Genomic DNA, 23,170 nt, shown 5'->3' with positions numbered 1-23,170 from the left:
TTTTGCCTTTGAAAAAGATAAGTCATCCTATCGAAACGTCGGCCAGCCAGTCTGAGGCACTTCCACTGATCACCCTGATTATCCCACTACTTTGTTTTTATCTGTCGGCTCCCATCTATCTTTGGAACCCCGTTAAGTACGTTATGGCTGGGCGTCACATTCACGATTGCGCGTAGGCGTACGCAGGGTTGAAGATTCGTCACAGCGCTTCGCTAGTTGTTTTTCATCCATCTCTTTCATCGATCTCTCTCTCACTCTTCTTATTTCTCTATGTCATTTTTTTTCGATTATTTCCACCTCGCGCCACCTTAAACATAGGGTATTCCCCTTCTTGGATGACTGCGGGGGAGCGTGCCTCTGAACATATATGGCTATGTCAATGCGTATGTGTTTCGCCTAAGCATGGCTCACACCGCAGCTTGAGAGCGCAGTGGTGGTGAAGACCCCATTCGAAACATTCTGCAGCCACTACTCAACGCAAAGTGCAAAAAGCCAACTGCTCTTGCCTGGCACCCAAGAATTCGTACGACACATTCAATGCCGTCGGTGGGAAGAATATTATGCCGCGGAGAGGATTTACCGTCCAAGTAGAAAGCTAGCGCAATTACTGCAGCGTTTTCTCCGTAACGGCTTACGTGAAGGACTTCCGACTGGAACGCCCTTTCTTTGTGCACGTGTGGGCTTGTTGTTGTTGTTGTTGCTGCTGCTGCTGTTGTTTGTTTGTTGTTCTTGTAGTTGTTGTTTTGTTTTGTTTTCATTCTTTTATTTTATGTATTTCTCTCTCTGTGCTCTTTCCTAACCGTGTGTCGTCTCTTCTGTGCTGCGCGGAAACTAATTGTAACTGCCAAGTTACCCTCCCTCTTCTAATATTAAATGTCCTCTCTTTATCTTGTTCAAACTTTCTTCAGAAAAGCCTAGTTAAGTATATCAACGCTGTGTCTGTAAGTTCTTATTAATTTTCCATCTCAGTACAATATGGACTTCTGTTCACGAGGCCCAAGGTGTAAGACCGGGCTAAATAGCACTGTGCACTGTACGACGCATAGCGCGCAACAAGCTTATGAACAAAAAAGGGGGAAAAACAAGGCAGGGGGAACGGGGTAACAAAGACTACATTTAGTTTTTCACGACCTTTTTTTTTTTTCACCTTTGTTTCACGGTATGTGCTGTATTGTGCCTATAGCAAACTGATCTTGCATGAAATATCTTCTGCCACGTAATTTGGTTTTTATTTTTTATTTTATTTTTTGAAGTTTATTAGGCAAATGCAGTCCTCAACTCGCCAACTCGCCGACGCGAACGAATGCTGCTGTGAAGGCGTTCTCGTACCGTGCAACGGTGAAGAGAGCTGCAGGGGTCAGAATTCTGGCGCGAGTTTGGTTGATTATAACTTTCTCGCGGCGTTTCGAGTCGGACGATCATTAAGCCAGCAACCTTGTTCCCAGCGCACTTCCATGCACATAGCCGCGGAGCTATTGGGGGCTGCCGTTACACGGTGGCCGGCCGAGGTTCGGGCAAACTGGGCCCCTCAAATTGCATCGGGCTGCTCATTAGCATAGTGGTCGGCCGTAACGCGTGCTCCAGCTGCCCTCTCCGATATCAAACGCCCGCGCTGCCGTAATTGACATCTGAGCCCCGCAAGACCACGGTGGGTGAAAGCTGAGTGAGCGCTGCAAACGCTTCAGAGGAACCAAATCAGTGTTGCCAGCCCGGGTCATATCATTAAGCCGCTAGATTTGGGGCAGAGCCAGCAAAGTGGGATGGCCCAAGGAAACGAAAATGTTTTACTCAAGTTAGCCCACTCTGCAGTGAGTACATAGCCAGAGTGAAATACGACGTCAGTGTGGATGGAAGGACATGTCGTCATCCCAGCGCTCGATATGAATTTGCAGTTTAACGCGTTAAATCCACGGTGTGTCGTTACGGGGCATGTCGTGTATGGTGAACTTCTCTCTAAATTTTACACGTATACCATTAGTGAAGGCGGTTTGCCAATGGTAAGCCGAACTTTCGAAATACACTTTTCGCGAATTCGGCCCATGTTCTGTTGATATCAAACCGTGCACACATTCGCAATTCACTTTGCTCAGCGTCGTCATGCTCGACTACTACTTCCAGGGTTGCCACTTAGTTTTCAGTGGAATTCGCCAAACGACGAGCAAAAAGTCGCCAAAAGTTGCCGTTTTTCTTCAAAATTCGCCAAATAAAAGCCGCCAATCAACATGGAGAGGTAGATCTAGTAATAAAAATTGCTAATTATGCACAGCCCCCTGGAGTACAGTACCATCCATAAACCCTAAATGACGTTTTTCAATGTCTGTCTCATCGTCCACCTCACCACGGGAAGGCTCACTGGGCTTGGAGTCATATCACCCGCTTCACCACTGAGAAAGGGCATGATGCTAGCACCATCAGCGTCCCTGAAGACTAGCGCCTCATAACGAAAGTTTGGGATGGTTTCAGTTGTATCGAATACAGGGCGAAGCAGCCGCTAAGACAAGACAGGGACGACATGCGTATCCTTCCTGCAGATTTGGAGTCTCGTTGCAGTGGAAAAACGTGTTCGATAATCGAAAAAAGCATAATTACAAATCAACACAGATAAGTTAGAAAAGACTGCGTAACCGTTGTGATGGCCGCACGCCGCTTTCTTTGCATGCAGTCATGCTTACGCTACACATTCACCTTAATGTAGTTCCTGAAGGCTGACAAAAGAAGCCGACTCCTTGACCGGCCGTAAAAAGTATGTTGAGAAATTTAAGGAGAAATTCAAGCTCTATACATCAAATCAGGGAGTATCGCCGCATTGAAGAAATCGACAAGCTATTGAGGACGGTTAGAGCTGTGGTCGAAACACGCGGCCTAACCCTCAGCCAGCTACTTAAGAATCGAAACTTTGAAGAAGCTTAGAACTCCTAGAGCACCTAGAATACTTATACCACCACTTCGTGAAGCACTCAGTTTGTGTAAATTTTACTGAAATGTTGCTGGTGGATGCACCGTACGACAGTGCCTCAAGGATATAGGTGGATTGAGAAACAGAACAGACGTACTGAATTGCGCGTAAATTGCGTCTCCTAGTGTAGGGTCCAAAACTACAAAAAATATCGAAAATATGTTGTTGCCCATTCGTTTCGAAGACACTCCGTATATAATGCATCGCTCTGTGGAGACCTGTGGCGAAAACCACCGAAAAGTTGCGACGTCGCCTTTCATAATTTCAGGTCGCCAAGCGCCTCTAAAATTCGCCTATTGGGTGAAAAAGAGCCAATAGTCGAAATTCTGACCACGCAGCACTTTAATTACAACTATGGGAGGCAAAATTATGTCTGACGTTTCTCTATTCTTTACATGCGTAAGCCGTGCCAATGTTCTTCTCTGAAACATATATATAGTTCTATCGACCAGCCTTACTTTCTGCTGCCCGTTGCTGCATTTGTTGTCTCTAAGAAAGCATTTTGTGATGTCCTTAATGAACATTTATTACCCTCGCTTCTGTCTGCATGTCCTGATCATACCTGTTTCTTGATTTGAAGTTATGAGCGCCCTATGTCTCATTATGCCTCTTTTTGTCTCTTTTGAACTTTTAGGGGCGAAGCTCCTTAAGGCGCGCGTCGTCCGTCTCCTGTATGTAGTAGCCACTTCTCGTTTTAGCCATCGGAATGTCGGCTGGATGGTGGTACTTTTATATGATGAATATATGCTGAAAAGAGGCGATATGACGGTACTTGGAGTGTTCACTAGACGGACGCATGGACAGACAGACAGACAGACAGACAGACAGACAGACAGACAGACAGACAGACAGACAGACAGACAGACAGACAGACGGACGGACGGACGGACGGACGGACGGACGGACGGACGGACGGACGGACAGGCAGGCAGGCAGGCAGGCACCGACAGAGGATCCACGGTTTACCGATAGAAACCTCCGAAGCTTCGCTCCACTCATCATCATTCACTCCGCGGAAATGCTGTAATTTTTTTCACGTCAGTCGCTTGTGTTGACGCCACCCCCTTTCTGCGTCCTACCAGGAAGCTTTCTGCAGCCAACAGGGTTTTGACCACCTCTGCTTTCGGAAGCATTGGAAGTTCTTTGCACAAAACAAAATATGCTAAAGGGAGCTATGGCACTAGTGCCTATATAGGAGCTGCAACGCATGACGCTTCAACCCGCATGAGAATGGTGGGTAGCACACGAATTTGTCTTATCTTCGTTCTTTGGGCCCAGTTTGTCCCTGGCTAGCGCAAGAGTCACTTTGTTCCGAGATGAAACTCAGCCTATGTTCGGCAGTTTCGCTTCACCACCTGTTAGGCTCACCAATTCAAATCGAATTGGGAAGTTCACAACGATTCATTCTTATCTTCGAAACAAGCTCCAAAACACAAGAATAAACGAAGGTACAAGTGCGTTCCATGCCAGCAAGCACGAATACTATAGGCATATCTCTGTGTACTAGTCATCATTGCCATGGTGGCTGAACGGTCACAGCGCCAGGGTTTCCCCTACAGTCACTTTTGGGAAACTTTGTTCTTTGCACCTTTCGTGGTTCTGCAGTGCCTCGAGGATCGACCCACTTCTGGTCAAGCCAAGATGTCTAGTGATGACGTCTTCGTGTTACGTCATAAGGTGATGTCATCGCGTTATGATTTTTACAGCGAAAGCTGTCATGAGATCCCAACACGGGTCGCGCGCAGTCGCTGCCGGTGTCTGTATCCACTGTCGCACAAAATAATAAAAAACACAGTAAATAAAAACAAACACCAGTAACGCAATGGGTTTCGAACCCGGGTCACCTACATGCCAGCCCAGTAGTCTAACACTGGGCCACGCCGGTGCGTGTAGCTCCATTGCAAACTGGCCTTGGGCGGGTTTGATCTCTGGAAGGGAACCGCGTTAAAGTGAGTAACGAAGCGTTTTAGGACAGTAAAGAAATAACCAGGGGCCACACGATTCGAAATTGATGACGAGTGGGTAGTCGAATGCCCCCCCCCCCCACCCAATCCATTGCAAAAGCTAGATCGTGTTCACCTATAAACTGTGGTGCATACCCACTGCCGGAAATTAAAAAAAAAAACACTTCTGGTGGATCAGCTGCGACTGATCCACAGAGCTGAACGGATGGCTCGTGCCAGTGGGGCCCTGGAATAGGGGCACCACCCTGCCGGACAGACTGCGCTCTTCACCCTGTACATTCCTCGGGGCACTGGAGTTCTATAGCCTGTCTGGATCATCTACATAATAAAGTTTTCTACTACTACTACTACTTCTGGCACAATTATTCGTCGTTGTCAGTCACAGCATCAAAAAAATGCACAATAGTCCTTGCAAGTGGGCAGCGTGTACCATGATTCTACGAAGAACGACGATGAATAGTGCAGTGAATGCCTGCCTACTATATATAATTATTTGTGGCTCTGTGGTCACCCTGCAAATGTCTAGCAACAGCTACATAAAAAGTTAAAAAAGGGCTCTGAAAGCTTCCGCTGTGACAGTGCTGCGCGTTCCGCGCAGGTCTTTTTTTTTCTTTCTCTCTATCTTTTTTCTTTTGTCAATAACTTGTGTTTACGCCTACGCTGCTCGTCAGTTTTCCCGTTTGGAAAAAGAGTCGAATGCCTTAAAGAACCACTGAAGTGAAACAATGACTTGATTTAGATTGTTGAACTGTATACATATATTCTCAGAACTTTACTGTAATATGTTTTACAATCATAGGCTTATTATTAGTGGAATAATTTTTCAATCTTAAATTTCGTGCCAAAATCACTGCGTGTGACCTCACGTTCTTCAAAATGTAGTTTTTGTATTTTCGTGACATGGGCTCGATTAAATTATCTGAAGCTTCGAATGTTAGGTCCACTGCACCCACGGATGACTTTTGCTGATTATAAACTGCATAGGATCCAGTACACGCGTCAAAATCTGTGACGTCATGACGTATAATGAGGAAATCTCAAAGTGGCTTCTCCACTCGTTCTTTTTGTTGTTTTGCGCGTTTTCTTGTTTACCAAGCGTCGCCTCATGGAAAGAGCGGTGTTCGATGGACTTCGAAATTACACTTTACGAATACAAAAATGTTTTTTTTTTGTTTAGCGTTCTTTTAATTTAATTAGTACGTAACACAGCATTGATCTCACATTGCGGGAAGCCTTGCTACTGCTTACTCACGCAGCTACTCCTTTTTATCTCTGCGATGGTACGCATTACATATGAGCAAAGTTTAATTAACAAGCTTGACACGAAAGGTTAATATCATGGGTTCAGCTTAGGAGTCGGCATTTATAGGTTTGTAGCGATGCCAGAACTGCACTTAGCCGACACGTAAGGAGTAATTGAGCCCTCCACAGGCGGGAGTGGACATCGAAAAGAACCGGAAATTAGCGCAGCCGTAAAAACACTCATTCAACAGTGCAGTGCGTTGCGGTACAGCGTTACGTACTGCGTGCTTGACCTTTTTTTCAGAGATTGCGCAAAATGTGTGTGCAGATATACATTCAACAATAAACAAAAAGTCAAGACGAAACATGTTACCATCCACTCTCCTTCTGTTAAGTCATGAAGACAAAATCCAAGGACAACAAATATTGATCCTGGCTTCGTGCGGTGACGCTGCATTAGAGACGCTGTTTGCTTGTTTGTTCTTTTTTTCTTTGTTCTGTACTTTTTACTGTGCCCGCTATCCCACTTAGTTCACTTCCACTTCGATCTGTAATGACACCAGCGAATCTGTTACTTCTTGACTGTTTTGATTCATTAAGACCCGAACCACGGAACACTCTACGAGCCTCTGTTATTTTGTTTTCTCTTCTTCTTTCATTGAAAACAACACTGGAAGCTGAGCACGTCGTTCGAGCTTGATCGTGTTTACTTTAACCTAATTGAAATGTTCCAAGCGAAGCGGTGAGAGGGTTAGCTCGGGCGGTTCACTTTTCTGGAAGCTATCGGCGTGTTGCCAGTGAAACAAGGCCCTCTAACAGCCCAGGGCCAATACTGAGGGACCGGAGTATGGCCTGCCGCAGTTTTAACTTTTGCAACGCCCGCGGCTGTGCGGTGGACAGTAAAGGGTATAAACGAGGACCGGGACAAACATGGAAAACGAAACTAAATATAACCGCGTAGGATGTACACTTGAAGGAACACCACCATCGAAGAATGCCCTTACAAGTAGAAGGGCGGGAAGCAAGAGACGGGCTCTAAGCGCGTTGTGGCCGCACCACCGGGTTCGAATTTTTTTGCGGGGTGTTTAATTATCCCGTCGACGACATACGCGCTGCAGTAGCGAAATGACATGGTGGCGCTAAGAAAGCACAAAGGCACAACGCTCGATTTTGCACTGGTGTCATAGTTAGTGAAACCGGTAGAGAAATGCGCCTCCGTCTTGTGCCATTAGTATCGCATCATTAGCACTAGTTGCTCAGCAGTTAGATTAATTAGCGTTAACAGTCCTCGTTTCGTAGCTGTTGGCTTTTCGGCCTATATATAGGCGTGAGTAATAATGTGTGCGTGCACCCTTCGCGCAGCAGGCCTGATTTAAAGGCGTTGTTCGATGTTCTCACCAAGGCGTGTCTGTTTCGGTGCCTTGCGGATTTCGAAACTGTGCTACACGAAAGACACCATATCATTTCACTACGTGAAGTACATATTGTTTACATCGGTATAATACATAAGGTGTTCAATGTTCTTGTATACGTTACGCAGACTTTTATTTAGTAATCAATTCAGTTAATGCTGTGAAAATTTACTACGGCCAACTGTATTGTGTGCCTAATGTCTGTAATAGTTTCCTGGAAATTCCATCTCATGGGCCATCGTAATATACAGTACTACACGGATGCAGCGATAACTTCCAGCTTCATTCTCCATTTTGAGAGTGGTGAAGGAACCATTACGAGCAGAGGTATGTGTGCAGTGGTGTACTACTACTACCAAGAGCTATATACTATTAACTAATAATATAAAGAGGATGAAAACGCCGGCAGTGGTGGCGCATGGTATTTACAAATAACCTCAATTGCAAAGGTTTTTTAGCAAACCAATGTAGGCTACACGAAATTTTGTTCGATATCAATAATTTATTTTTATTTCAGTATGAATTATTTCATCTACCTTTTTCTTTCTCTCAAGAAGTATTTTAAAAACAAAATAATAACAGGGATAATTAGAACACAAGAACAACAGGCAAAAGTGTTTCATGCCAGGATCATGGTGTGGCCAGGGTCCACCAAAACCTCAGTGACGTACTTCCGCCACAGTGATGGCGTCTAAAATGCAACTTTCAAAAGGCAAACAAAAGAAGTTTTTTTATTGGGAGTTGCACCCAGGACTTTTCGGCCGACAGCAACAGCTGCCGCGTGCACTATTCATTACGCCACGGGCACATCCTCGGCAGGCTTTTAAAATGTGTCTTTTATCTCTACCACTGCCCTTTCACAGTTCTCTTGGTAAAGTGTAACAATGCATCATGCCTGTGGAATCCACGATTAGTTCCTTCGACGCATCATTTCTACGCGTCCGTCCTATTCGATGCAATAGAAGTGCACTTGTGTCGATGCCTAAACACATTTCCAGGAGGCGACCTCACCCGAAGCATAGGCGTGTGTCGTAGCATCCATCCATACCAACAATAGTTCTGCAACGCGTAGGGCAACGCGCTTGCTTTGCCGCCTGGATGTAACTTCGCCTCCCCGTTTATGATTGCCAGGCAAAAATTGGCCCCGTATCTTCATAATTCACTGCAAATGTCGTCGAAAGACAATATTCTTGCGTCTGGAAAGGGTGAATAAAACGTTTATTTCATTTGCTGTGCGATAAAATTGGTGAATGAGATTCTGTGGGCGCTGTGCTAAAGCGTGAGCCACGAGCGCCATCTGGCATTAATGTTGGACAATAAATTGAAATTGGTAACGTCCCAAAACCACAATATAATCGAGACGCCGTAGTAGAGTGCTCCGAAAATTTCGACCACTTGGGGTTCTTTAACGCGCACCCAAATCTGAGCACACAGGCCTACAGCAGTTTCACCTCCGTCGAAAATGAAGCCACTACAGTCGGGTTTCGATCCTTTGGAAATTGAAAGGATGGCCCCTGATATTTAGAGTGCGGTGCATGGTGCGCGGCGTGTGCGCGCAATTTCGGAGGTCGTATTTTGTGGTATGCAAGGTGACGGGTAGGTGCCACCACCGCATCGTCTTAGCTAGAGTCACTGTATATGCCATTATTTGTGTCGCAGAGTCGCGCATTTGTTTTGCAACGCCGCTAGCAGTCACGCACTGCGGAGACGTTGGTGCACAGGCCGCACTGCCGAAAGCGGCTGCCATCGACCTGGAATCCATCAAGTGACCGTCGTGTGCTCTGTGGCTCGTTAGTTACGAACTGGTGCTTTTATTAGCTTCAGATTCATGTCCTTAAGCTTCGACAGCAAAGTATTGGCGTGGACTTGACACCATTTCTGAAAAGCATACTGAAAAACATAATAAAATAATCAATGGCGTAGGCTTACTGGCCGCTCCTTAAATCTGAGAGGGCATATATTTTGTGTTTGTGGGTTGTGGATTATCATCCATAGATGGCGCTACTCGACCTTGCGACAGTGGCGGTGCATGTTGTTCAGCATCTCCGCTACGTCTTTGCGCTTTCCGTAACCTAAAAGCTAAAAAAATGCTTTTGAACTCCCTTGGCGCAGTTCCAAAATCAGGTGTTTCCTTTTTATTCGCTGGTTGTTGACGTGCCAGACACGTCGAGTGGTGATCGGCGATACACTTTCATCGACTGACGTGTTGAGGTTGTGCACCAGATAGGCGCAACATTTTCTTTCTAATCGAAAATACGCACAAGTATGAACACCGACACCAGACCAATATTGGTGGGCAGTGTGGATGTGGTTGGATTTTAGCCGTTTCGGGTGACAAACATACAAGTCGACTGACTAAAACTTTTGCGTCGAAGTATCCCAAGAAAGACTCTAGTCTTTAAAATCGTGGCCGGCCAGGAGCGAAGACACAGTGCGCGTTCAGTTTCCCTAAAATCGGGAAGTGGCGTTCAACTCCTCCTACATACCACGAGTAGGTGACATTAGCCAAAAGTGTGGCGTACAATCAGTCGCGATCTTCTGGCAGTCACACTGCTTTCTTTAGTTCCGCTTTCAGCGTTACTGACTGGAGCTACCACAGGCATCCGGGACGTGAAGGGCATGTTTAATCATTAATCACCCATTAATCATGAACGATAGTCGGCGGGATTGAGATGTATCATTAAGCGTCAACGTGCATGCATTTACGAAAAACTGTGCTTAAATTTCGCTGTCAAACTTCAGACATTGTATAAGATCTCCTATATCAATATACAGTAAGCACTAAATCACTTCTGCAAGAAAACGCTTCACTTTCGTGTTATATCGATTTTTGAGACGCAGGAATCAACCATTTCCTTTTTGCACAAAACGAGGCCAAATGGGTGTGAGACAAGCTTGGGATCTACATCTACGTCCGCATCTGCACTATAACGCTTTGCCGTGAAAACACATGCTTGACCTTCTCCTGCTTCCAAGAAAGGGCGCCTCAACATTCGTACCTGCTATAAATGAGATTACGTGGATCCTATTTTCGTTCGCAGTCCGTCCTTGTAGGCAGCGACCGTGTTCCCAGTGCCTATGGCGGCGGTGTTTCCCCTGAACGAAGGTCTCCGGTTGGTGACGTCATACTAGTCATCTCTACTTTAATGTAGTGACCTGTATCTCGCTGACGTTAGCGTACTCTCCCGCTTCCATGTTTTCTTTTTTTCTTTTTTAGCCCTGGCTCTCCATATCTCCTCTCCTGCTTGCCCCCTTTCACCCGCGCCAAGTTTTAATGACTCACGAGCGAGCGGGTTGTCAGTACTTGTCCAGGCCTATACGAAAGCCCACTTAAAGGGTGCTTTGCAGTGATCGTGACATCAGCGGGTGCTCCAAGGTTGTAAAGATGCCAAGCCTGCAAATCCGGCTTATAGAGTGGCAGTCACTAATTACATCTCCCTTCTCTCTCCTCCTTTAACGCTGCTGATCACAGCAAAAACAAAAAAAACTTGATGACTTCTCCTTAAGTGCATGACCCGATAGCCTGACCGGGTCCAGTACGCATGGCCATTTCTTTCGCGTGCTATTCTTTGTTTCTTTAGCGGACACCTCGTCTTTGCTGCTAGGTAGGTAAAGTCTGCGTGCGTAACGCAGGTGAAACGCCTGTGTGGTAACGCCTGTGTGTGTCAGGGCAGCTACTAAGTGCCCTCTACGCCATAATTCGTCCTAGTAATCAGCGAAGCAGCCATGTAGGCGCCCGTGAGGCGATACGCGCACATGCACACTTTTAAATGGTGGTAGTGGTTAGAAGAGGAAAAAGGGCCCTCATTTCTGCAGCCCGGTAGGGAGCACGGCGCAGTCAGAATGCATTTCTTAGTCGAGCTATGTCAGGCATCCGTCGGGATCCATCCACCGCCCTCTCCCATAGCAACAACTGTGGACGCACGCGCCCCTAGCAACCGGAGCCCCCACCATTTCGCGCTTCGGCGTCGGCAGCTGCCAGCAACAGCTGCGGGCCGCGCGCTTATCCTCGCCCCTAGCAACCGGAGCCCGCACCTCCTTGACTGAGCGATACTTGCGATCGCCTCAATGCAGTGTGTTTGAAACGCGTTTGTAGCGTTTGTGGTGATAAAACGCCGACAGTATGACTGTCGGATACAAAACCAGGTGCAGTGCTTCACCGCTTTTTCTCTCGCCGTTCGCTCTCTCTCCTCCCTGCACCCCACTCTCTCGTGCACTCGCTCGTACGTATATATAAATGTAGTAAAGCGCGCGCCTCTCTCTCGATAGTTCGCTGGCGGGTGAATGTATAAATAAATTATTATGGTACAAATCTCCGCTTCGACAACAATTTAAACGAATAACAAGGTGCTTGATTCGGCTGGTTGCTGCTGCATGGGAGACGAAGAAGGTGCTTAACAGCGCAAGTGACACGAAGGAATAGAGGGTATTCAGCGCTCTGTTCTCGTCTCTTCTATCCCCTCCTGTCGTTTGCGCTGTTAAGCACTTCCTTCGTCTAAACCAATAAACTTACTGCTCCGTGTACTCTCGGCGCAACAAATGCATTCCCATTTCCTTAAGATTCTCTTCGGGGAGGTGGCGACATTTATTTTTTCGCTCATATCCACAGCGTAAAAAAACTCGCAACCAAGGGCAACCGATTACGACGCCGTAATGTTAGCGAAATAAGATACTTAATGCTATGGCATCAACGAGGCAAATTCGTTCGACTCTGTGTATATCCTGTGTAAAGCCAACCACAAAGCCTCTTAGCCTAAAATGAAGGATTACACTTCTAGCGAATCGATAGGACAGCAGCTGAAACAGGATATTCCGCTATGCAACGCACGTCCGCTGCCTATGTTGTTTCGCAAGAGCAAGGGAACCATGGACTGCTTGTTGGGTTTGGCGGGCGCGCGCGTTTGTGTGTGTGTGTGTGTGTGTGTGTGTGTGTGTGTGTGTGTGTGTGTGTGTGTGTGTGTGTGTGTGTGTGTGTGTGTGTGTTTGTGCGTGTGTGTGTGTGTGTGCGTGTGTGTGTGTGTGTGTGTGTGTGTGTTACGGAATGGTTAGCAAGACCTAACGATAACGCGTGTTGATTTAAAGATAAACCTCACAGCAAAACACAGCATAGTTATATGGCACTCACAAAGCATTTTATATATGTCTTAGTAACATGGTGGAAGTCTTGTCATTCTCGTTGACGTCATGATCATCTTCCTGAGACCGAGGGAGTTCTGAAACGGAGTTTAGTGAATTACTAATTCTTCCTGGGACAACTTCACAGGCTCGGACATGGTTCCCTATCACCGTACGTTCTTTTTTTTAAGTAACTGTCTTTCTGTGGAGAGGTTGAGGTTCATATTACCTCGGATACTCCATATCATCAAGTTCTGCAGCGAAAAAATTGACAAAATAACAAATGTTATCCATAACCTTAACAATGAGCAGAAAAAAAGACATAATAGCACACTGAAAGGGCCAGTGTTCTATTATGCACTGAAAGGTGCACTAATAGGTGCACATAGTAAAGTGCAGTTTCTTTTCTCAAGTTAACACTACAATAAAACATTCACACGCACGCATGTCTTCCCACAATGTGTGACGGGTCGGCAACATGTGGCCCGCGAAACAGTTTATGCGGCCCTCAGCACTATATGAAAACCCCCTACTCCAACGCTCTCTTTTGACTTCCTATCTGAAAGCATACATGGCAGTTTCGACCTCAAATGGTGTTTTCCCTGGCAAACTATACTCGGCTACTTGTAACATTGCGACAACCGTGAAAATAAATTACGCCATCTTTTGCTAAAGGCGACCATGTGCAGATTCGATGCATAGATGCGGAACTATGTGTAGATGCGAAGCGATGCAGTCAGCGTAGGCTACGCTGACTGCGCCGGTGTTGCGAAGCGAGACAGTGGGAGCGTAGGAGATGGGGAGGGTAGTGCATGCGCTGTAAGGGTGGTCACGGCGCACGCCGAATTGAGCTCGACCACAAGACGCTTCGCATTTAATAAGCAAAATCTTTATTCCGAGTTTGTACATCATTGTCCATTCGGCAAATATTTGCTCCTTCCCTGGAAATGACCTCCCCCTCCCCCTTGTCCAGCGCAGGGGACACGCATGCGCCGAAGCTAAGTGGACAGCGCATTGCCAGTCGCTCATTTTACACGGACGCACGTTTCTTGCAGAATTCACGGAATTTGCTTTCCTTTTGGGCTCTGCTCACTTTCATGGCGGGCTGTATAGAGCCTGGCTGGGCTTGGATGGAGTCACGCGATGCTTGCGTCCTCCCATCTTATGCTCACTTCGTGGTAATAGTCATATAGCAGTGTACCACCTGCTAAAAATAATCTTGAGGCACAGTGCTTCTAAAGTGTGCACGAGTGTTGCCAATCTTCAATACATGTTCAAGTGCTGGGCTGTATTGTCATAACCATATAGTGAAAGTTGCAAATGTTTAGTGAAAGTTTGCAAATGTTTAGCATATAGTGAAAGTTGCAAATGTGTGTCGCTTATAGGTGGCGCTGAAGAATTCTCGCTGCACACGTGGGTGCAATGATTTCATTTGTTTGTTTTTTTTAACAACTAGAGAAACTCCAGAAGCTGAAAGCAGAGTGAGCGTTTTGTTCTTAAATATTCCTTGTCATTTCCCAGATGGGTCGGTTCATGACAGCGGTTACGGTGTTGAGTCGCCAACCGGTCCCAACCGGTCGATCGCCAACCGGTCGTGGTGGTCGCATATCGATGCCGACGAGATTCTAAAATGGACGTACTTTGCGATATAAATGCACGTTGAGCAAGGGCAGATGGTCGCAATTTGGGAAACCCTCGACTACGCCATGTCTCGTAATTACGTCATTGTTTTAGCATGAAAAGCCCCCCCCCCCCCAATCTGTATAATTATTTGGCCTATGGTACGTTGTGAGCATCAGGATTGACTGTAATTTTCTCTTCCGAACACTTCTAGCGTAGGAATTTTCTTTCTCTTGACCGTGGGTCCAGTTTTGCGACAGCATATGACAATTTTATTGAAGGTTGGACTAGTTAGTAAGTCAGAGACACAGGCAAGTGCTGACTTGCAACTCAAGCTTCATTTGGAGAATACAGGAACTTAAAAGCAATAAAACAAAAAGACTAAGAAAATTGCGCAGAAATGTTACAATAGAATAGAAAATGTTACCTAGTGCATTACTAATGGCACACGTACGTGCTGAGAAGATAAACGAACTTTTTATCCGTAATAGACATTCATTATTCTTTTACACATTTGTCATCCATCCGTGTAATGTTTAATGGTTCCATAACTTCTCTAGTTATTTAGGAACTATGCTTTTAGAGAATTTCTGTATCGGCAAAAACAATCACCAACAGAATCATTTCTGTACTCTTCTGTCTTCGTCGTCTTTGGTCTGTACACAAATATGCAGACAGCTTATAGGCAACAAGACGCCCCGACAGAGAGCGATTACTTCCTAGAAACCCAACGTAACCACACGCTCTCTGGCACTGTCCTTGTGACTACTACCATTCGCTTGAATATATCCTCATCGTGACGATGCGACATCGTGCGCTCTTGTCACGTCTCTTCGTCGACTACTTTCTACGCGAACGCCTTCGTCAACCGCTCGTCGTATTTCATAACGTCTTTAAACCCGGCGGAGCGCCATAGCTTTTCATTAAAACGATACCCGCGTTACTCCGTCTGCCCTCCACCTCGAGCACAAGGGCTTTCAAAATAAGCCTCGTACAATTTGCGGTGGGCCAAATTTTGCGGGCTGTGGAGAAACCGGGATGCCGCCGTGTTTCTCTCGTCCAGTCTCGCGAACGCCCGGAGCGTTAACAACGGTTGGGGGTGAGTATGAAAGAAAAAGAGAGAGAGAAGAGTGTAGACAGACCACTTTGCGTAATGGGAGCCAATTTGACGTTTCCGCTCGAATATAAAGAGCTCCGCTAGGGTCGCGTAGAATGTGCGGTCTCTGATGCGGCTGTCGCACTATTAACGCGCACGAGGGTTGCGTTCGTGAAGGCAGTGGCGCCGCGATAACCGAGGTCTCTTCTCTCTCTTTCTCAACCACTTCTTGGTTTCCTTCCTCGCCCTTTCTTACACGTGTGTTCTTTTTCCCGCAGATAGCGATACTCTCGTTCCGTTTATTAAAGAAACGCGTATACCCTCACGTTGAGAGACGTACGCTTGAATATCCGCAGCATATGTTTCTCTTGCTGCGACAGGAAGCAATTAGCCGCGCGCTGTTAATCTCGAAAGGCGCCTTTTCTTGCTTCTGAAGTTGTCGCTTCTGTTGCTAAAGCTGCCGCGCTATATCGTGCTCCATGGCGTGTTGATGTGCGCGTTCGCTCCTTCGTACGTCAGTTCCCCAGGCAGCGGCCTCTTTTTCCGTTTTTTTTTTTTTATTTTTTGTCACTGACCTTTTGCATAGTTTTTATCCTCAGTGTTGCCCCACTCGCGGTGCATTGCGTGCGCTGCTGTGTGATTCCCAGAGATTCCCAGCGCCCGCTTTCCTCACAAGCGTGGCAGAGTTCACAGACTTCTCAGGCGGGACCTTGAACGTTTCCCGCGCTTGAAGGCGACACCCTCGTTAGTGTTGTTTTGTTTTCCACGGCCCCTTTATCGCACGGAGGCAAGAAAAGGCTGCGGAGGGGAAACAAAGTGGTCTTCGTGTTATCGCACTGTCTGAACGCGTCCGGAAGGAGCGTACGAACGCCAATAGGCCGAGTCGTTGCGCGCGCCCAAGTTGTCAAGATTCGCCCACTGCCAGACTGGATCGAAAGGCTCGCGAGCGTTCCGTCTGGGACGCTGGCTGCCAATTACAGTGTACGGCCGGGATTGACACTCGTATAGTTTTAATATTTAGTGGCCCAGGGTGATGAACTACGTTTTTCTCCCTGCAGATCTTGCACTTGTACCAAAGACATACTTCAAGAACTCTAATCAAGCAAAAATAAACAGCCATATTCTGTAGCACCTCCACAATTGTGTAAAGAGGTTTATTTGAAAGCGCCAGTCGACAATGGGCAATGGCGACAGTCAGGGCGAAGCAAGAAGTTTAAACAGTGAGAGTTAGTGACACTGATACGATTCGGACGTTAACCTCCAACATGGCGCCGAATCGGCAGCATCGTCAAACCTCCGACAGTTCGCAGCAATCTTGCATAACGTTTGTAGAAAGAACTGCGAGCACTGGCATGGACAGGCTGGGATGAAAACAGGCTGGGTAGCGTACGTACATGCTGGAGAACGTGCCGGGAAGCTATGAATGGATACTCAGGTCGACACACTTCGAGAAATGCACTCGTTTAAGAGTACACTTCTCGAAATGCAGCGGTACAACCGGTAAATTTTTGGCGCAGAGAACTTCCCGGAGTCCGCAGTCGATTTATCACTGCAGGCACTGCGTGCACATTTTTCGTGTTCATAGAGAGGAGCAGTTATGAGTGCTAAAGCTAGACACAAGAGAGAGTACGCCAAAGCACCGCTGATTTAACTGCTGAAAGGTCAGTAACGTGACGGCTGCAATCAGTAAAGGCGTCACATTGTCCAAAATTCTCACAATACCATTTAATAAAGTGCTTTGGTTTCTTGATCGTCCATCGTTCGCCCCGCCGCGGTGGTCTATTAGCTAAGGTACTCGGCTGCTGACCCGTAGGTTGCGGGATCGAATTCCGGCTGCGGCGGCTGCATTTTCGATGAAGGCGAAAATGCTGTAGGCCCCTGTGCTCAGGTTTGGGCGCACGGTAATGAACCCCAGGTAGTCTAAATTTCCAAAACCCTCTACTACGGCGTCTATCATAATCATAAGGTGGTTTTGGGACGTTAAAAATTCCACAGATTGGTCAATAATTCTTGTCCGTGGTTGATGCGAGGGGACATTGAAACATAGAACTGAAGAGCGCACTTTCTAAATGATGTTTCGACTTGTTTATTTTGCGAGGCTATTCGTCAACCGATTGAACTTAAAAACAGGAGTGACAGTTACAAAGACAGCACTGCCAAAATAAAAAAATAAGAAAATATTTGATGAAATAAAATGAAAGTGAACGTTAACAGAACTGTATACGCACAGTGCAAGCACTACATTGCACAGTGGCGCAACGGAGTTGCACTGTGGTAGTTGCATCACACTGCACTGTATTTTTTTTTTCCAGTGCAGTATTGCAACTACATAGCGCTGTAATACAATGTAGTCGTCACGCAAACATAGGGAAACAGCTTCGAATGAGCTGCAGAAAAAACTGACTTGACCAAAATTGTCACCTCTGCTCGAAACTGCTACTGCAGTGTAATTAAATGTAAACATCCTCACGGAAATCTCTCCGGCTGGGTGGAAGATTTAGCAAGTCGAAACAGCTCCAGCCAAGTTCATGGAGAGCCCGACGTTCCGGGACCAATTGGGTTCCTTTCTCGGGGGGTGACTGTCTTGGTCACGAAAAGGAAAACCCGGGGGCTTGGTGAAGCTACGCCCGGTGTTTCTTCCATAGCCAACATAGTCAACCCCCTGAGGAAGGAGCCGAATGTCTAACATATGTGTACTCTAAGGTACCGGGTTGTGTCAGAATTGAAGAAGTGTTTTCGACACAGCGATTTAACACCTGCTTACTCTCTCCTATTCGCAGAATCCGAGGCGACGCGATGTGCCGAGCCGTGCTGCTGGCGGCACTGGCCGCTCTTGCAGTGCTCGCCGTGGTCAGCGCCAACCGGGACGCGGACATCTTCGCCGAGTCTGACCACGAGGTCGTGTACCGCTTCCCGCGGGGAGCCCGCAGCGGAGGCTCCAGGAGCAGAGGAGGTGAGTGACAAGCCACAGCAGCGTCACTTCTCAAGTACATAACCTATAGGGCAGCATAAAGCTTTTCAACGAGCCTACTTTGAAGGCAGGTCTGGGTGCTTGTTCCGTTAAGGGACACATGATACAGATAGCGCCTGATAATGCAAGCCGACGTGTGAGAACTGAGTGAATCAAGAAACTGATTAATTAATATGTGTGGTTGGAAGTCCCAAAGTTGAGATACGGTTATGAGGGACGGTGGAGCGGAGGGTGCCTAAATTTCGACCACCATGCTTTTTTCTTAACGTGCAATCACATCGCACAGTGCAGGGGCTTGTACCATTTTGCCTCCTCTGAAATGGGACTGTAGTGGTCGCAAGTGAACCCGTGACCTTTGGTACAGCAGCTGAGTATCGTAACCACCGATCCACCATGGCGAACAGTGAAATTTAACTGTTAGCATTACTGTCGTGTTCGTTGAAAGATGCCTGGCGAAGTCTTCATTCAAGGACAAGTGTTTACGCGTGCTCGTGGGATATCTTATGTATATTAGAACGTCGACGTTCGTAGTTGTTGCTGTTTTCCGGTATTCTCTAGGGCAGAGTTGCCGCTATCAGAGAACCAAATACAGAATTTCGACGAATTGGTTGTTCCCTGACTGGTGGTTCTAGTAAGATCAAACATGCGCCACCTCTTTAAAGAGCAGAAAATCTCATTTGCTGGGCACACATGCAACCGACATGAGCTCGTTAAGCTACCGTGCTTGTACGTCACTACTGCCGCGTAGCAGTAGCATCCCTGATGTTAAAACGAGTTCTGTGCATGATGGAAGTGGCGCTCCGAAAGAACGCCGAGCGTGCTTGCGCGAACATGCGTGATGGCGGGGGAACTTCCCTCAGGTGCTCCGAAGCAAAACTCGATGTTTCCTTGACACGAAACCTAGCCTGGTGGGCGTTGTTAAGTTCGGAGCATTGTGGTAGTGCGGCGATGACATACCTTCACGCCTCAAGATCAGCCACTCGCTGTTGGCGTGACCGCGAACAATAGCGCCTCGTGGCGCAATTTCGTCGCATTGGCCACTGGTCAATCGTTCTCATATGTTTTTGTTGCGACTGTATTTCAGTCTAAAGATGATTCGGCGAGCAGGTACTACGTAAGTGCACAATGGCCTCTAATCTGTGTTAGAAGAGGCTATACGTGAGACCAGCAAAGGCGTTGCCAACCAGCTTATCGGGGTCGGTAATTAGGAGCAAGAAAGTAAATGAATGTGGAGAGAGATAATAGAGAGTTTTAGTATACGTGGCGGCGTTGCGTACGTAAGGATGCCACGTTCTGAGTAGTGCGCATGCGCAGACCGCAACAAGCACGTATCGCATTACGTACGCAGCCGCTACGTACGCACGCATGAGATGCGTGCGTGCGTACGTATGAGGTGATCGCGCCGCTCTCGAACAAGTTCACGACAGCACGAGACTTCGTTTTGCAAAATAGCGGCATCAAAGGCAAGCACCGACCGGCTCTGTGGCTTAAAATATGGCCATAATCTGGCTATAACGCTTGGATTGGCTCACATTGGCTGTCAACAACACCTGCTTCTATTTTGATCTACCATATGGCGCAACACGCTTCTCGCTCGTTACGTACGCGGGTACTACGGCGTACTAAAAGTCGATTAGTGGCAAACGACGCCACGTAACGCAAGGCGCTTGCGTGATGCGTACGTTGCACCATTCCGCAGTACTAAAACTCTCTAACAAACGAAGAGAAGAAAGGAAAGCACGTACATGCAGGATTTTAAAAACACACACAGAAAGGGCGTTTTGCTTACAATCGTTCAGAAAGATTGCTTGATCTCTAAAAACGCAGCAGCCCTTGCAAGGTTTTTCTTTCCGGCGTTGCATCCTGACGATCGACAAGTTTTTTTTTTACTTTTTCAAATATGATGAACGCCTAGAGTGGTGAAACACGTTTCGTAGGCCAAACAATCAATTCGTGTTCATATACCTGTGTGCTCTACCTGATGTCCATGCAATTTTCTCTCGTTTACGCGCTGCGATGTTTACTCTGGTGCGTGCGCATCACGGCTTCAGTGGCAACTGCAAATTCTGCAGCCTGCTTCTTTCTGTTCCTGTGCGGAGCTGCTATGCAGAAAGCTTCTTGTTGCCTGAACAACTGCGATTTATATGTATACGAACGCTCATTGTTATTAGGCAGTTTTCTTTTACCTTATTAAGCTCAATGTGTGCCAATTTTTTTCCACCGCAAAAGCTGTTTTTTTTTATTCAATGTGTGGAACACAGCTGTCCTCTCTATAAGCAAAGAGTCAATACAAAATCTGAGCATGGTCCAAGCGAGCCAACAGTGCAACAGTGCAGGCCAATGTGTTCGTTCCCGTTACAACTATCGGCACGTTCTCGGCGCAAAGATTGAGTTAAATGTGCTCGTGGAATGAAATCACCGCATGAAATTCGAAAATGTAAACCTTCTAATGATTGAGAACAAATGGATAAGAACTTCGTAGCGTTCAGAACTTCGATAATTTTTGTTTCCCTACTTAACACCATTTGTCGCCGATATCGGCTTGCATAAGTCTGCCTCCTACTTCAAATAAGCTGCATCCGTCCATCACCCAGCCATCCCTGTCAAGGTTAAATATACATGTTAGTGGTGCAGTTCTGGAAAATTCCTTCAAGCCCTCAGTGAAGCATACTCCTGTAAAAGCTGCCATATGAGTTCAGAGAACATGCAATTCGACGCTACACTCAACGTCGTAAGCCTCTCCGGCTTTTTTTTTTTCCTTCACGGAAGTTCCCTGGAAACGAATACAGTAAAATGACATCTGGCATCGGTGCAGGCTTGTGTCATTGGATAAAACTCAAAGTATGCTTCAACGATTTTATACTCTTGTTTCAAACTCAAGGCTAATGGCCCCCACCGATAGTTTCCTCGAGAGATAGTGTGAACCACACAAAAGTATATTCCAGCGTTCTTTACGGAAAGCTACACAGCTACCTTCCTAATGCACATCTCAAAATGCTTACGCCTAGCGCAGGAGACTTGAACCCGACGGGGTCGTCTCCTTCCCGACGTGGCCTGCTCTAGCAAGAAACCATTCCTGTTAGCGCTTTCACCGCTGATGTGCTTCCACAATGCTTCGGGCGTAGTAAAGACACAACAGAGGTCAAGATTCGACCGTTTCTTTCTTTCCAACCTCACCTCAAGGTTCCAGTTACTCACCGTCTTCGAGAAGCTCTTCCAGACCTTCTAGGAGCTTGTCAAGTGCCTCCAAAAGTTCATCTAGGTCGGCATCAGGCTGGTTTTCATCACTCCTCAATAAACCAGGCGGCAGCAAGCCCTCTGTATCTGTGTACAACACTAGAAGACCTGCTCCATATCCCACAATGCCACCGGCGAGAATAGTACCGCCGAGTGCCCCTTACACCGGACATGGAAGCAGACCCGTGGCCCCCAGTGCTCCCAGTTACCCGGGACGCGGTGTTGCGCATCCTCAAACACCCGGATACCGTCCACAGACGCCTAGTGCACCACCAATGGCACCTGGAATGGTAGTTCCCGGACGATACAGTTCATCGCAGTTGTCTGGGGGTGCCCCGCCTGCCCCTGGCTTCAGACTGGTGCTTCCAAGTGCCCCTCCCGCTGCGTCTAGCAATCCAGTTGGAAGGCCTTCTGTGCCAGGCCGTATATATCCGAGCCTTCCAGGTTACCTTGGTAGTCAGTACCCAGGACCCGCACAATCTGGTAACCCTTCGAACCAACATTCTGGACAAGGCCAACGCGGATACCCACCGGTCCAGTATCCCGGTGCAGGGCATGGTCAGCTAGGGTATTCTGGTGGACATTATCCGACACCAGCCCCGGGGCAACCAGGAAGCTTCCGAGGAGCAAGTAGACCAGCGACTAATCCCGCAGCCTCTGGACGCTCCTCCACAATACGGCCGGTTCCAGTCTCCACTCCGAGGCCAGCCCCATATCCCACAATGCCACCTGTGAGATACGTGCCCCCAGGAGTCCCTTATCCAGGAGATGCTAACAAACCAGCTTCTGTGGGTTCTTTTTATCCGGGTCTACCATCTTATCCGAAGCACGGAGTCCCTTACCCTCAAGCACATAACCGCCAACCGCAGGTACCAAGTGCACCGCCAATGCAACCGGGAAGGGTACCTGCGAAAAATATACCCCCGGGAGGGAGTCCGAGTGCTGTGCAGCGCCTGCCCCAGTTTAAACCGATGATCCCTAGTGCTCCCCCTACAGATCCAGCTCCTCCTCAAGCTAGACATACGAGTTACGTTGGCGCTCATTATCAGAGAAGTAGCCAGCCGGGCCGCTCCATGGGTCAGTATCCTGGACATAGGCAAAACGCCTATTCTTCAAGCCAGCATCCTGGTGGGAGTTACGGTCACACAGGCACCATGGGTCAGTATCATGACAGCCTGACCATTCCGAGTGACCACTATATAAAGATAATACAAACCACGAATAAATGACTCGAAATATTTGAACGCGAACTTGCTAGGATTCTCTTTAGTTGGGGTTCCAAATTACTCGTATTATTTATATGCGTACCACAAGCAGTGGTGTCACACCTTGAAGGATTTTTTATACACAAAGCAGAATTCCACACGTTACGACAGTGACTACAGTTTTACAGGAGTAAATCGGCAAGTTTTGTGATTTAGCAAGTTCTTTTAAGTTTAAGAGTGCACAGCTGTGGCTTGTGACTTTTTGTGGAATAACACATCAAACCCTTTGAAATCTTTTGGAAATTTCGCTATTTTTTGTGCCAGCCAGCTTCAGTAAGGTCATTGCATAAAC

The 23,170-nt window shown here is 47.2% G+C and overlaps 1 protein-coding gene across 2 annotated transcripts in view; it reads left to right on the top strand.

Moving 5' to 3' along the window:
• The window catches only part of LOC119164579 (uncharacterized), a 108,595-nt gene that overhangs the window by 39,709 nt on the left and 45,716 nt on the right, over nucleotides 1–23,170 (top strand). The window contains exons 2-3 of one of the 2 annotated variants that reach the window (XM_075872513.1): nucleotides 18,186–18,358; nucleotides 21,560–22,771. In XM_075872513.1, the coding sequence (XP_075728628.1) occupies nucleotides 18,202–18,358; nucleotides 21,560–22,771 (1,369 nt within the window). In that variant the 5' untranslated portion in view covers nucleotides 18,186–18,201. The remainder of the gene's footprint in view (nucleotides 1–18,185; nucleotides 18,359–21,559; nucleotides 22,772–23,170) is intronic. The other variant, XM_037416799.2, reaches the window with a different exon arrangement.

This window comes from Rhipicephalus microplus, chromosome 8 (genome assembly GCF_043290135.1).
Source record: "Rhipicephalus microplus isolate Deutch F79 chromosome 8, USDA_Rmic, whole genome shotgun sequence".
In the NCBI taxonomy this organism is placed as follows: Eukaryota; Metazoa; Arthropoda; class Arachnida; order Ixodida; family Ixodidae; genus Rhipicephalus; species Rhipicephalus microplus.
This window is presented reverse-complemented; position numbering and strand designations above follow the sequence as displayed.